The sequence below is a fragment of the Triturus cristatus genome, chromosome 10, assembly GCF_964204655.1.
Source record: "Triturus cristatus chromosome 10, aTriCri1.1, whole genome shotgun sequence".
Classification (NCBI taxonomy): domain Eukaryota; kingdom Metazoa; phylum Chordata; class Amphibia; order Caudata; family Salamandridae; genus Triturus; species Triturus cristatus.
In genome coordinates this window covers 241,380,256-241,396,543 of record NC_140593.1, presented here as the reverse complement: position 1 = coordinate 241,396,543, position 16,288 = coordinate 241,380,256, and the positions used below count along the sequence as shown (strand labels likewise).

Sequence of the window (16,288 nt, the reverse complement as noted above, 5' to 3'; positions counted from 1 at the left end):
GAGGCGCACTGAACGTGATATTTCAGGATAAAAAGGGCAGCTGGTCGAAGTGTGTGAGCAGTGCCAGAGACTCATTAAACTTGCTGCCAGTGTGCCCTGCGTTGCTACACCAGAGGCGAGTCTACTTAAGAACAATCTTTCTACAGAATGGGATGAGAACTTGCAAAGAGGCGTTAGCACATATCTATACAACAGCGGTCCCAATGGAACTAGCATGGGCTGCAAGTTCTTTGATCATTCGATCATTTAAAAACCCTTCAGCACCACAGTGTGACTGCTTATGATAGCCATGGCCTGATGAACTGGCTTTATTATGTGAAAATCTCTAAACACTGGGCACTTCGCACGTTATTGCTACGCATGCCTCCGAAGCACTTTTTGATCTAGAATGTGGCGCTTTAAGGGAACATCTTGCTCCCATAAGATTAAATCAAGTGGAAAAGATTTCCTATATCAGGGTAATACACACTATGTAGCCACACTAAACACTATTAAACACTTTATGACCAAGCATGTGGCACTTTAAACTAAAAAATTCCTCCCGCGAGAATGGGTATGATGAGGTATGGCCTGACACCCTAGTTTTAGCATGTGCAGGAGCTTTACTCTGGGGCACATCGCATATTACCGCTGCGTGCACATACAAGGCGCTTAACCATCACACAGCATCTCTCAGAGTAGTTTGGTTGCACTTGGCATCGCCAGGGCACAGCTTTCAAAATTGGGCCTTGTGCACCACACAAACACTTGCATGGTTGCTAGGCACTCTGGTTCGTTACATGTCACAACTTGGGCATTAGTGCACTCTACACCTCATTTTATGCACTTACATACCACACTCCTGCATGTTCACTAAGGTTGATCGCTTTTGGGTTTTAAATTTGTTCATGACTAACTTTTTAGTAATTATACAATATAGATTATGATGATGACTCAAAAATAATCGAGATGCTGACCTAAGGTGTTATAGTCTGCAGATAAAACTTTCACACAGCTCTGTTTGAAAGCTCATGAAAACTGGGACTTCCAAAGAAAGCGCAGGAGACGTTGCAGGAAGACGAGCCTGGTCATCATCCAAAGCGATAACGGCTGCTACATCTCTCATATCCACAAGAGATGAAGAAGATGGGATGATTGTCTTCTAAGTCTTAGGAGTGGAAGGTGATATGTTTCGTAAAGGAGGGATGCACTCTGGGTGACGGGGAGACCCCCAATGTTGACCGTAAGAGTTCCTAACTCATGAACTCCTGCCTTGCAACGTCGAGCAGCTTAGCCAGAGTCAGGGGTGTTGGTGATGGGGAGTTGTTTCACAGACGGTGAAATGGTGGCCGGCCTCTTTCATTCAAGGCAACCCCCTGAGGTGATCCCCTTGTCTGCCCCTTAGCCTTATACATGACATTTTCTATCGAAGTCTACAGTCCTTGAGGGAGTGAGAGTCAGGAAGATGCACCATGCAGATATTGTGGACTGCACTCCAGCACCTTACATCCATAGGCTTGGCATTTATCAAAGAGTGCCTGCTAATGACCAAAAGCACTGGGAGGAAACACACACCGAGGAAATGCCAGGGGAAAACACTGTGTCCTCAGAAAGGGTGCAAAGAGAAAGGAAGCATCAATAGATACTTAATGAGCTTAAAACTCCAAAACCTTTTTGGAGTTAGTAGCAACAAAGAAGAAATGTGCTCACGATGTCTTGAGTAACACCCTGCTGGACATGATCAGATAGGGTCGCCTTCAATATTCTTAAAGGAGCATGGTTTCATTATAATGTGTGTATGATTTGCTCTGGGGCACCATTTCCCGTTTTCTTTTTTTGTTTTGTTCTAAATACAAAGTTTTCAAGGAGTGTTTTCAGCCAGATATACTGCTTGCCCTATATTTTGACTAACTAGCAACAAAAATATGAAAAACAAAAACACAAAAAATTCCATTCCTTCCTTTTAGCATGCTCTCTTTTTGGTATGATTGGCTGGTATAATTGAGCCACTCAATCAAGGATTAATATTATTTTTAGCTGAAAAAGGGAGTTCCTGTGTGGTGCCCCTTTGTTCAAAAAGCGAAGCATGAATCTATAGAACCAAACAACTTAAAGATCGCTGGGCACCCAGCATTAAGAAACTTTAAGGACAAATTACTTGTAACAAATGTAAGTCATTTTCGGAGCCATACTTCCATCTTTCTCCCATGCAGGCTGCCTTCGGGTCATTATTGTGACACTGGGAGTACTACCGGCTTTTGGAATGAGATTCATACTTGAGTGGACAAAGGAAATGATACTTTCTTAATCCTCCTAGACATACTGGTGATTACACGTAGGTCTAGAATGCTGAACCACTGCTTATCTGGCCTTCGGTTCAGATTTGTCCTTTCAGAACAGCAGGCAATAAAGCTAGATGCACCCATTACTCATTTGGTTTAGCTCCCTTTTTTAACCACATTCAACAGCAAGTAAAACAGGTCTCTATTTCAGCCCTATTAGGCACAAACTTTCCACAGGGGTGCCCTAAGAGTTGAAAAGAGGGCCAGGACACCCAGAGGAAAAAATAAAGTGTGTCAGAATACAGTTTTTCTAAAGGTGAAATGGCAAGATATAATTGCCAAATGAAGGCAAACAAATACAAAATAAAAACAAAACACTTACCTTGAGATGCGACGTCCTCCTCCACCGGTCGTCTCTGTTCCGCAGGACCCATCCACCTCCTCTAAGCAATCCCGGTGCTAACAGCATGAGAGCAGCCCATGGATTGGATGGAGCGGACTCACTCAGCGCTTCTCAGCGCACTGGAGGCCTGTGCTTTCTCTAACCCAGCTGTCTAAGACAGCTAGGTTAGAGACCTTTAAAATGTGTATGTCTATCTGGATGTCGCAAGACAGCCGGCCAAAGGGACATGCGCGTTTTAAAGTGCACAGCTCCATGCTGCTACCACTCGGCAGCAATGGCCGGCCCCGCCCTGTCAGTTCAGGACGGGTCGGTTGCTGAAAAATATAATGGCAATAAACTTTATTACCATTTTATTTTTCAGCTCTCGACTGTGGGGCGATGCTCCTCCGCTCAAACGGAGGAGTGGCCCCTGAGCAGGCAGCAGAGTTCTGTACATAGCAACAGAACAGTTAGCCACCTTGTGAAATTAGAGAGTCATGCAGATGTATTAACATCGGAAATTCATATTAGACAATGAATTTAAAAAAATGTAAAACACGGTATCACAACGGGGTTAGGCTGACAAGGAAAGGGATACAGTCTACGAGTGCAGGAACATTTTGACAAGGTGGTTTTCATAAAATGCAACAATGAGCTACCAAGTCTAAAATGTAAAAACAAAGGTCATTCAAAAGTGTCAATCTAAGTGCTGAGAAAACCTGTTGACTAATGTGTTCTTTGCAAGCCTTTGGAATAACAAGCTGTGTTAGGGGTGTGCTACTACGAAATAGTGCCCAGCTGACCAGCGGCGTTTAGCGGAAAGGTAGTCGGGTTTACTCAAGTGGAGCACCTTAAACTTAAACACAGAGATGTATTCTGGGAGGGAGAGGAGCCAATGCAGTTCTGACACGCATGGGGTTGTCATCAACCTATTTTTGGTTGTGATCAGTACAATCACTGCTTTGATAAATGTCACTGAGGACTCTGGCAAAGCAGTGAGTAGAATGTTGCTTCTGTCATTGTGTGACAAAACTAGGGCCTGGACGTTCACATAAGAAGAAAGGGTTTGCATTATGAACCCTAATGTCAACTGGGGTGGAACTATAATGCAAGCCTGGGCAAAGCGCTACGCTCGCGTAGTTTGCGAAGTTCGCGCTACTTCGCACTACGCGAACTGCACGTAGTACAGTGCGAACACGCGTAGCGTAGTGTTGCGTAGTGCTGCGGTCATTTTTTGCTTGCTCGCGGTCCTCAACGTCAAGTTGGCGACCGCGAGCAAGCAAAATGACATCCCGGCGAGACTTTTTCGTTGTTCACGATCAGCAACATCAAGTTGGCGATCGCGAGCATGGAAAATAAACCTCCCGGCGAGATTCCCAACGCGAGGAGGTCAGGTTTCTCATTGCGAGTGGTCGCGTATGCTTGCGACCGCTCGCGATGAGAAACTACCAGTTCGCGTTGAGAAAGCTGCCGCTCGAGTAAAAATCTACTTGAGCAGCAGAAAACTACAGCTCGCACTGTGCAAGATGCCATTTTCAATGATTGCTTGTCCGCACTGTGCAATCATTGAAAACGACATCTGGCACAGTGCGAACAAGGTACTACGCAGTTTGCGAAGTGCTACGCGGAGCTCGCGTAGTGCGAACTGCACTTTGCGTAGCTTCGCGAAGTGCTACTTCGTGAACTACGCCCAGGGTTACTATAATGTTGTGTTTTAGTGGAGGGCGAAACAGGAGACCAAAATCTACAGGTTCATATTAAGCAGCAGATATGGTTATTCGATTTCCATTTACAGGGACAAAGTCCTGGTTTCCTGGATTGAGATTCAAACATGCTGAAGAAATTCAGGTTTGATTAACGTGCAGTCTGGGTCAGAGTTTAAAGACATTTTTAGCGGACAACACCACAGCAGGTATTCGTATGAACTAATGCACTGAAAATACCAAACTATATCTTTTTGGCCGAGCAGTACCCACAGAGGCTTAATAAGTTCAACATCATGGGAGGAATACCAGAACTCAGCAGGAGACAGAACTGGTAAAGAACTGCAAGATTTGGAGGAGTGTGCTTTTTTGGGTGAGGATATCTTGAAAAGCTCGAAAGTCGATGAACACACACACAAACGTGCAAGGATGTAAGTACTTTGTTGCACACTTCTACCTTGGATATACAGCTGAAAGATGTATTACTGTATGCAGGTAAATCGTACTTTATGGTGGGGGTTTGTACGTAAACCAGGGTGTAGGAGAATTTCGTCTCACAACAGGGGAAACATTTCGCTGAGGAGAAAAAAAAAAGGTTTTAAAGTGCAACTGCATCACTCAAAGATGTGAAAGAGCACACGTACTAAATAATGCACGTGAAAAAATGCCAGTACATGGAGGAATTTGAAATTTATAAAAATTCCAAAACTGCTCTTGGGTAATTTCAGCTGTCACAACTTTACAGCAGTAGAGCCTTTTGCTCCAAACACATCGCCACATTTTATGTCTATCCCAATAATAATATTTCTACCAGTCTTAATGAAAAATCTACTTTAATGTTTTATAGGATCTTGCATAAAACTTCAATATCAAGACAACAATGGCATCAAGGCCTCGTCCAAAGCCATGAGGATACATATTTGTATACTAATGACAGCAAGCGAATGAGCCCCTTTGACTTCTAATATGAGGTTTCGAACCTCTACACCTTTACTTTTCATTATGTATAGTGGGTGTTTATTTATTGCATAATCATGGCACTAGTCAAACTAAAAGGAGTCCTCAAAAGTCCATAAATAAAACTGACATTTGTTATGAATCAAACTCCCCGATATAGTAATGCAATACAAATCGAATACGAACACACTTGGACAAAGGTATGTGATCTGTAAAGTCCATTCACACACGCAGACCCAAATATCTTTCCACGCTTTGACATAAATTATACATGTATGCACATATCAGGGTCGGATTTGGGCAACAAATGGGCCTGGGCACCAAAGCAAAAGTAGTTAATCAGACAGCTAAAAAAGCAGTAATATCAGGAAAAACAACAGTAAAAACCGGCCAACAGCTGCTAAAAACCAGCCCACACACTAATCTGTCAGACCAGCCCATCGGCAAAGCCTGATTGCCCTATAGGCCAGTCCGACCCCGGCACATAGGCAGACAGGCAAATACACTCCAACATCCACGCCCACAGAGCCATCACCTACACAAAGCCAAAAAAAACAAACTGCCACCCAAGCACACAGACAACGCACAAGCATTCACTCAAACCAATGGCCCAAGGCAGAAAGAGCATCAAGACAAAGAATAACAACGACCCAAGGCACCAAAGAAAACGAATAACCCCAGGTAATAATAAACAGCAGTGGCTACAGGTAAGAACAAGAATCAATGGACCTGGGCAGTAACAAGCCAAGAGCAAAGATTTTAACTGCACAGCAGCAGCACCGTCACCACAGTTCTGAGCCTCTCTCCAAAAAATTAGCCCAGTTACCTGGAGTTGGTGGGGGCATATTGGCCCCTTTATGATCACGTCATGTTTACGTTCAGAGGCGCAGAACTGGATCATACATCACAAGCAAACCTTAACTAAACTTTGTGTCTACTAAGTATGCACTAGCTGAGCTGGACAGCTCGGAGAACTGAATGCTCATCGTTGACTTAAAAACCCATCAAGGGCGACTCAACCATACATGCCAAGGTTAGTAACTTTAGCAGCATCTGTCGGGTAAACAGTAACATTTGTTATTCAGAGCACATAGGAACAGCAGACGTACGGAACAAATCGCAATGTAAAAGACAAGTTTTCATTAGTAAGTGAATGGACTGCTGACAGCAAAGCAAGTAACGACAGAGCAGTGGTCAGGTATTGTTTGATTGTGTGTTTTGCCATCTACATCTCTTACACTAATTCATACTGTTATTCAGTGCCGGCCCCTCCGCTAAGGTGGAGGAGCGTCACTCCACTGCTGTTCAGCAGTGTAAGAATAAATAAAATAACTCAATGTTATGATCATTTTATTTCTTCTTCTTGCGGGAGCAGCAGCTTTGGGAAGTGCGCGGGGCTACTCTGCAGAAGGAGCAGGGGAGAGAAGGAGTGGTTTTCACTCACTGCGTGTGTATGAATGCTCGTCCAGCCGCCTTCGGCTGGCCAAACATTCATGCGCACATAGCATGCTCTCCACCCATGCTGCATTATAGACTGGGTAGAGAATATGCCCAGGCCCCCATTTCCCATCTGAGCGCCGATCCACCTCACTCAGACCAATCACAACGTTGCATTGCAGCGTTGTGATTGGCTCGGGGGAGCCTAGGTGTCCTTCCTGTTCCGGCCGGAGGAAGGAGTGCAGAGATACGACGCGGACAGGAGGTAAGTTTTTAATTTATACCCATCTCACCTCCCCTCCCCCGCTTCCTGCCGCACCACCAACGATTAGTGCCGGCAGCCACTGCAGTGACTGAATTAGTGTATGCACTCAGATGGCACAATTTCAATGAAAAGGGGTGCATGATTTCCTTTGAGCTAGAGACTGATTCGCCCGGATCCTAGCTGAATTGTGCCGCTAGCAGTATGTGGTGCTTGCTGCCCTTAGGTGCCAGAGACTTATTAAAAGTGCATGCACGGCATGGGGGGGGGATTTAAAAGAGCAACTATCTTTAAGCAGACTGACACGTCTGTGTTACCAATTAAAATCTTGAGGAGAGAATAAACATCTATGTTGTTATGCCCAACAACAGTCAATGGCTAACTTTTTGCCCCCCTCTCTGTGCAGACTAGTACATTTTACTATAAATGGTGCAAGCACCATCAAGGCAAACCTAACTTAGCGATGATGAGCTACACATTTCTTTACAATTCCAAGGTACACTTATTTATAAAAAAAGTACATGTAAATGTGCCGCATGCAGTCAGTTTACAGCCCCAACAAAGCAGACAATTTCTTAAAACACATAGGCCTAAATTACTACACAGCTATAACCTGGCAAGTTGTCACGATACCTGAGTGGATTCATCTTTCATGCATGAAGGGTCGAGTGCATGGGGGTCACGTGGCCACTGTCCTGTGAGGTAGGGTCCGGTTATTGTGTCCAAAGATGAAGTTCTCCTTATAGCTTTTGATGTTCTGATTTTATGAGCTTTTGACTTGTCTACTGCAACATAAAAAGACAACATTCATGCAATAAAGGCTTCATGAAGCTATTGCCAATTACAGGGTGGGCCACTAGCAATATGTGTGAAACACGAAGGTAACAATAATTTATTTTAATTGTTGTAACTATTTACATTGCTTTAGTGAGTTGGAACTTCAAAAGAAGTGTAAATAAAGATTCACCGACCAGCATAAAGCCAATTTTAAACGCTTATTATTTTATAGTGCTTACAAAGGCTTTTTGTATTAAAAACACTGCTCTGATGTTTTTTATGATTGTATGGTCTTGTGACATCTAATTAGAATTACTCTCCCCTTTATTAAAGCATCGCTCCATAATGCCCCAAAACAGGTGTGTCATATTGTTTGCCATCAAAGGATGTCACACAGATAGCTATCAAGGTTTAGGGATCAGGAGCAGAAATATACAAGAATGACAATGGTACCACGATCTGGAGAGCAACATAATAATACACAAACAAGTCAAAGACTAGGGAAAGCAAATAATAAGGGCTACAATCCTTTTCATTATCTTTCAAGTATACTCAACCCTTCTCCACAAGATTGTTCCACCACTGTCTCATCTCTAATTACTAAAATCAAGTTCATTTGTAAGTTCACAGCAAAACTGTAATTCTGAAAAAACTCAGGAGCAGATTAGCCAAATATAACTTCGATATACTTCTCAAAATAGATTCCAACATTTCAGTGAGATCAAATGGAACCTTTCGTCACAAATTTTCAGCAGATGAAAAGGAGAATGTCCCTCTTCTCCTTTATATTTTTATTTAAGGAGTTTTGTACAGCGCTAGCTGGACCCGAGGGTATCGGAGAGCTTCACAGCAAGTAGCTTATGTGCAAAATAGGCAGTACAGAGAATATAGTACAACATAAGGGTTCGCGCCAGATATAGATCGAACAAAGGAGTGATCGAGCAGAAGGAGCAGAATATATTTCTAGTACAACCTTGCAGCATCTTTCGATTACCATGTACCCAACTTTATACTTTTATGATTTAGGCCCTCATACCTAGATATTTTAGCTAGGCTAGTGTTAATGACACTTCCTAATGCCTCAGCGCTACCGCCTGAGGCGAAGCTGTGTTTAACGCTCGCCAGGTCGGTGACTCATCGCTTGCATTGCTATTGTGTATTTTTAACCTACTTTTAGACTGCGATTACCTTTGTTGTTTTTAAATATATTTGCTGATTTGCACTTTTCATTGGCCTTCGGACGAATTTCCATTCACTACTGTTGCTCATTGGGGGTATCATTGTCGGGGTACCGCCATCTTGGCGGGTAGCGGTCTAGCTTCTCACTGTCAGGCCTATAAATCATGACGCTGACGCGACCGCGCAGCGGACGCGCGCATTTGACGTGCCGAAGGGAAGCACTTCTGCGCCCGTCGACGCTCGGCCCGGGCTCAGGGCATCTGCCCCTTGTCTGTTTTTATCCTATTCTTTAACATATTCAAGGGATCAGCTCCTAGGATGGGCACATGAGCGTGCAAGGACACATTGCCCTAGAATCATCCCGCATTTGATGAAGGAGGCACAGGGTGTATATTGTCCTGAGTGTTCCTTTTCCTTGCCCAGTATTTCTGAGACTCACAGCACCCTTTGTGATAACACAAAGACCATCCGACCCGCTCCGCCACCCATTAAATGCCTTCTGTTAAACGCCAGGTCGCTAATCAAGCATAGCGTGGAATGAGCGTTGTTCATGGAAGAAAATAATATCAAATTAGGCTTCATAACTGAATCATGGTCCCATGAAGCTTCAGGGCCGGACCTGCTTAAAGCTACTCCCCCCTGGTTTCTTCTGTTTTACCCAAGATAGACTCTCTAAGAGAGGTGGTGGACTGGCAGTTCTTTATCATGATTCCCTTAGACCCAGTTTTACTAATGCCTCCAACCAGACCTGCAAAGCCTTGCTAGTTAACACTCAAATTTCAAATCATGAGACCTTTAACTGCGTCCTCCTCTATCGCCCCCCTGGGCCCAGGGGTGCGTTCTTAGACTTTGGGTTCTTTTTTAGAGGAGGGACTATGTACTAAGAATTTCACTGTTATGGGTGACTTTAATTTTCACTTGGAAGATCTGAATGATCCCGACAACATTAAACTGCAGCAAATATTTTGCGGCGGAGAACTCAAACAGTTAGTAGAAGACTCTACTCACTCCGCAGGCCATACTCTGGATGGTATCTTCTCTAACTATCCCAACCTTGTTTATTCAAATTCTTTACCTCTCACCTGGACCGACCAAGCAGCTGTTCTATTTGAACTCAAACAAACCCTATCCAATAATCACAAACCATTGGACAGAGCCATTTTAAAAACTAGGTGCTGGAAAATCATTGATCACCTTGCTCTAAGCAATCTTTTGCAGGATTCATTACCTGCTCCTGTAAATGACATGGATGAGGCAGCAGCCATATACACAGACTGGGTCGACCTGGCCTGTAGGAAATTAGTGCCAGATAAACTGTGCATTACTAAGCGGGTACATCCTTCAGCCCCCTGGTACTCTGAAAATCTAAAAAACCAAAAGATAGAGTGTAAAAAATTGGAACGAGCATGGAGGAGAGAGTACAGTGATATCAGCAGGGAGGCCCATAAGACATCCCTTGCTAAATATAAAAAACTATTATTTGAAACTAAAAAGCTCTACTACGGGGAACAGATTAGAGGCGCTAGCTCCTCCTCTAAAGAGCTGTTTAGAACTATTTCTCAGTTAACTTCCTTTACTAGTCCTAAAACTAAAAGTAGTATAGAACTTTGTGAATCCCTGGCCGCTTTTTTTCTAAAAAAGGTCTAAACTATTTTTTCATCCTTTACATTCACGCCTATACCTTTTAACCAGGCTGTGTTAACAGAGCGCCGAGAGTACAACGGACCCCTCCTCATTCTTGACCATTTTACACCTTTAGATCAGCCTGGAGTTACTAAGCTCTTCTCTGAGATTCGCTCCGGCTCTCCGCTGGACCCTTGTCCAGCCTCAGTGTTGAGGCTGGCCCCGGATATCATTGGGGACGCCCTTACCCCATTGTTCCGCTCCATTTTTAAAACCGGCTGCTTCCCTGCTCTATGGAAGATTGCTTCAGTTCTCCCACTATTGAAAAAACCTAATCTAGACCTAAAGGACCCGAGCAACTACAGGCCCATCTCTAGTCTTCCCTTCCCGGGTAAGATGATCGAGAGGACCATGAATGTTCAACTTAGCCAATTTCTGCAACTGAACTCATCCTTGGACCCCACACAGTTCGGGTTTCGTGCCAAACATAGTACCGAACTGGCACTATTAAAATCCACAGGTGAGATCAGGGGGACCCTAGATCAGGGTGGCGCTGCCATTCTCATCCTTTTGGACCTTTCGGCCGCATTCGATACGGTCCATCATGAAGTCTTGATGGACCGTCTAACAGCGGTCGGGGTCAGAGGGAGGGCCTGGGATCTCTTGAAATCCTTTCTAGCTAATAGATCACAAACGGTGAATCTCGGCAGGAATAGCTCTAAGCCCTTTGTCCTTCCCTGTGGGGTTCCACAGGGGTCTTCACTTAGTCCAACATTGTTCAATGTATATGTCACCCCGCTAGCCACCTTGGTTAAATCTTTCGGATTCCAGCCGTCATCTTATGCCGATGACACACAAATTGTGTTGTCAATTAAAAAGGGGGCAGAGGCTGAAACAGCCTCTAAGTGTCACAACTGTATGCAGGCAATAGCTGCCTGGATGGCAGCAAACTGCCTCAAGCTTAATGATGAAAAGACCGAGGTCATACTTTTTGGGAACACTGCCAACCTTTGGACATCAGACTGGTGGCCGACCTCTATGGGAAGACCTCCTGCCCCAGTCGCGAAGGCAAAAAACCTTGGGGTGCTTGTAGATGCAAAATTGTCCTTTGAGGATCAAGTTAGTAGAGTTGTCTCTTCTTGTTTTTTTACACTTAAACTTTTACGTAAAATTAAATCCTTTCTTCCAGAAGATGGTCTAAAAATTGCAGTCACGGCACTTATTCTGTCGCGACTGGACTATTGTAACAGTCTCTATATCAACATTCATAAAAAATATGTCTAGACTCCAGACCATGCAAAATGTTGCAGCCAGATTACTTACCGGTACACCCAGGTTCACCTCAGTAAAGGCAGGACTCAGATCTCTACACTGGCTGCCGGTGGCAGCTCGAATTCAGTTCAAGGCTTTATGCATAGTCTTTAAAGCTCTCAATGGCATTGGCACTGACTTCTTAAAACATTCGATTCAGTGGTATGTGCCGGGGAGAACCCTGCGATCGCTGCAGTCTAAACGTGCTATTCTCCCCCGCTACCACAAACTCAGTTGGGGTGGTAGGAGCTTCCGCCACTGTGCCGTCAAGGCTTGGAATAATCTCCCTTTTCATCTTAGGAACTCTACTGGACTACTTCCTTTCAGAAAGGGTTTAAAAACTTGGCTTTTTTCTTGAAAGAACCTTTTCTTTCTAATGTCTTAAATCGGCTCGCCTTGGTAGATAGCGCATAGCGCCAGGACACCTCAGGGTAACAGTGGCTTTAGAAATTTTGATAACATAACATGTAGACTGTCAGTTTTGATTGGCTTGAGATACGATGCCCTTTAGAATGGTTTTCAGACTTTTCTACTTTTTTTGTAATTCTTCCGGTGAAAATTCTGGGTTCCTAGTACCAGAGAATTAATGCACTTCTTTGTGACTTGATTTGGGATGGCGAGCACGGGAGGGTTGCATTGGCTACCCTCGGTCGCCACCCACGAGAGTGGCCTGGGAGTCTCAGACTTTGAATTGTACTTTCTAGCAGCTCAATTCCAGTGGATCACAAGAAGGTTTGATGGAGTGGGCCTAGCGGATCTTGGTCCGGTGGGAAATGAATCCAACCAGGGTTTCCTGTTGACAAAACTGTTCCGTCTAGCAAAATGGATTCCACACCCGGTGATTCTTTTGTCTACTGCCGTGGACTGCTGGTGACGAGGAATGTGATGCACTGTCCCTTTACGCTCCTGAACTCTATTTGGTGGAACTCCCTCATGTCGAGCCATTGTATTTCTTTAGTTCAAGGCAGATTAACTGGACGGAGGTAGGGTTGGTGACCCTCGGAGACAGTTTAAAAAAAAATGCTTTAATTACCTTTGGTGAACTGGTACAACAGTCATGCCTGCCAGTGGAGTAATTCATTACTTATGAAGCCCTTACTCGTGCTATATATGGGATTTGTGGGAGGACGCGAGAGTGTAAAGACCAACACATGCATTCCTTCAGTTACTTCTGATCCTGAGATCGGGATCTCATTTGGTCTCATGGTTCATTAGGGCCCTAGATTAAGCTAGTAACGAAACCTTTGGGTCCTCTCCGGTCTCTTTGGTCTGCTGATTTGGGGAGGGATATGATAAATGCTGAATAGGGGAGGGCACCGCATATCCACAGAAGGTTTCTCGTAACACGAGTCTTAAATACATTCAATTTAATTATATCCATAGGACATTTCTTACTCCTCACAGGATCCAGTCAACCTATGCCGGGAAGCCAAGGGGTTCTCTCGCTGCACAACTTCAGTGGTAAAACTTGGACACATGACCTGGGGGTGTCCTGGACTTGTAGGGTTCTGGTTAATAAGACCATGTCTAGCTCACTCACTAATACACCTGCAGTTTGTTTACTTGGTCTCTTCTGAAGGTCTGTCCCCAAGAAGGTGGGGAATAGATTTGTGGACTTTGCCTGGCTTTGGACATGTGGCCACGGCCTGAAAATCACCCAGGGGACCAAAGGCCAGATGTACGAAAGCTTTTTGCATTTCTTAACAGGTCGAATCGCAATTTCGGGCTGTTAAGAAATGCAAAACAGCCTTTCATAATGTACAAAGCCAAACAGGGAATCGCAAAATGCGATTTCTACCCTGTAGAAATTGCATTTTGCGATTGCCTCAATAGGAAATCGCAAATCGAGAGTTCCTATTTGCAATTTCCTAAGCACATGTACAAAGCATTTCCAAAATGCAAATTGAGCATTTAGGAAATGATATTACCATTGACGTCTAGTCGATAGTAACCATGTGCAAATTACAACAAGCATTAAAAAGGCGAGACCTGTTGCATTTTCAATGCTTGTTGTTTGTGGTGGCTGCCACTGCATACACACAATGTCTTCAGAAGGCAGAACCGAGAAGGAAACAAGGTAGCTCTGACACCTGGTGCTTCAGTAAAGGTAGCGCACGGTTTCAATCACAGCCATGGCTTTCAGTCTAATTTTTTTGATGTTCAGGAATCGAGTTAGAACTACCCAATTTTTTTTTGCCTACCCTAGAAGTTAGGTTAAACCAAAATCTGTTCACTGGAATCTACTCATTGAGGTAAAAGACATCTATTGCCAGACGTTTCTGAGTCTGTGATACGGTTACATTTCTGAATGTAGTTACCTTTCATGTTAATGCGAATATCGGCCAAGGTCAGCCTTGGTGGTGCAAGTCTGGCACAGTAATGGGTTGCTGGTCGACCATCGATTGGACAGAGCCTTGTTTAAATCTAGGGACAAGGCCGTTGGTATTACCATGCTTTTTGCTAATGTTATCATGCTCAAGGAAGTAAACGGTAGAGTAACCTACCTAAAGACAGTCTGGTCGGTGTGAGGTGGTCTGAAGCATTTTGGCACTAAGTACCGTAATCCTAATACACTCAAGACTGAAACCGCTGATGTACATATGAGATAACGGTATATCATTTTCAAGGTTCCTTTCTTAAAGTGCCCACATTATAAGTTGTTGTGCATGATGTAACAATGCAAAATGTCTTTCATGTGTCATGCGCAGAGATCATCTGTACCCATATAAAATCTGAAAGAAAATATTAGATGCGCCCTTTTGTACATATATGGACGAATGAATACTTCAGAGATACCAGATATGCCTCTATCATAATGCACACCAAGAAAATTTCGATTCTGTTAAATATACCCTGAGCCCCGCTCCATAGCGCCACCCCCAGCTCCACGCCAAGCTCACCCCATGTCCACAGCTCAATTTAATGAGTGCCTGCACTTATTTTTTCCATTTAAAGCACTGCTTATCACACACTTGTACTGAAGAGGCATACATACATTTCATTATAAAAAGTCCCTGCTCTACAGGCAAATCTCTACTCCTCCAAAGGTTATGTCTGGAAAGCGATCTAAGCCTGCTGCTGCATGTGCTGCATAAATGGCAGACAACTTAAAACAAGCAACTTTGGGGACAGCAAACATACAGGAAAATTGGTAGCATGAGGTGCAAGTAGTGAGACAAGGGGAAAACTAGAGGGACAAGCACACGCAAGAACATCAAAGCGGCCGCCAAAGTAAAAGTGATCGCGATCAAGTGCGGCGCGCACGCACATGCACTGTAGCTCTAGGCCGGCCATGGTAGCAATTTTTTAAGCCCTCACAAAAAGTCTCGCCAGACCAGAGAATGCGCTGGGTCAGGCGAGACCTAAAAAAGCACCCCAAAATTGTTTTTTTTAAATTTATTTTTTTAAAGGACCATAAAGCATACATCTGCACCTCTTTTTTGGAGTGTGCATCAGGCACATAAGAACCCGTGGTTTTGCAATCGCAAATTAGGAAATGCAAAACAATTTGCAAATGGTTCAGCATTTCCTAAATAACGATTCCAACTCTGTAGGAATCGCTTTAAGGGAATCACTATTTTTGTACTTTCCATTTTGCATTTCCCAAATAGTAATTTCTTAGGATTCGCTATTTAGGAAATGCAGAAACGTAATTTCGTACATCCAGCCCTTAGTGTGGTGACATGGGTGCCTGATGTTAGTCGCTGGGCATGAGGTGAAGAAAGGGCACTTCAGAGAGAGGGAGTTAGGTGCTTAGGTTGCAGACTTATTACTTTTCTCTGGAGGGAAATGATTAATGAATGGGAGTCCCCTGGGGATGAAGGAACAGTTGACATTGAGAAAGGCAAGGCTGTGGGGTGGACTCCTGGTGGGTGGAAGTAGATGCTGCTGTATATACAATAGATTGCCTACTCATGCCCCGTCTCCACCTCCCACCACCACAATCCTTCCGGTCCCGCAGAAATTGATGATGTCCTGACATTTTATAATAAACCTTCGACATGCATGGACACAGTTAATGTTTATATTTTAATATGTATATTTTAAATGTGCGCTAATATTATCGTATGGCATTTAGAGCTCCTAAAAATAACCCCATCCCAGGGAAGGTTTGTTTGCCTCTGCTGGTAGAGTGTGAGCATATAATTGTAGATCTGAAAAACTGATTCAGTACATATTTTGAACTGTATTACTAATAGCTGTAATCCCAGAAATCTGACTCCGGGTTCATTCTGTACTGTAATGTAATATTCTTGAAAATGCCAATAACCAAAAGTGTTAAATAGAATGGTTTTCTGTGCCAGGTCCACAGATTTGTGAAACCTCTGTGGTTTATTCAACAGACAAGTTCTTAACTTTGCTCTTCTGAAGGCAACTTGGTTTAAAAGTCCGAGAA

At 43.8% G+C, this 16,288-nt stretch overlaps 1 protein-coding gene across 5 annotated transcripts in view; it reads right to left on the bottom strand.

The window, feature by feature from the left end:
• GLCCI1 (glucocorticoid induced 1) overlaps window positions 1–16,288 on the bottom strand; it is a 400,242-nt gene that overhangs the window by 272,898 nt on the left and 111,056 nt on the right. For 3 of the 5 annotated variants that reach the window (XR_014970042.1, XM_085630890.1, XM_085630888.1), the window contains exon 2: window positions 7,636–7,787. Coding sequence is in view for 4 of the 5 variants with exons in the window: in XM_085630890.1 (XP_085487016.1) it covers window positions 7,636–7,787 (152 nt within the window). In the remaining variant the exon portion in view is untranslated. The remainder of the gene's footprint in view (window positions 1–7,635; window positions 7,788–16,288) is intronic. The other 2 variants (XM_085630892.1, XM_085630891.1) reach the window with 1 other exon arrangement.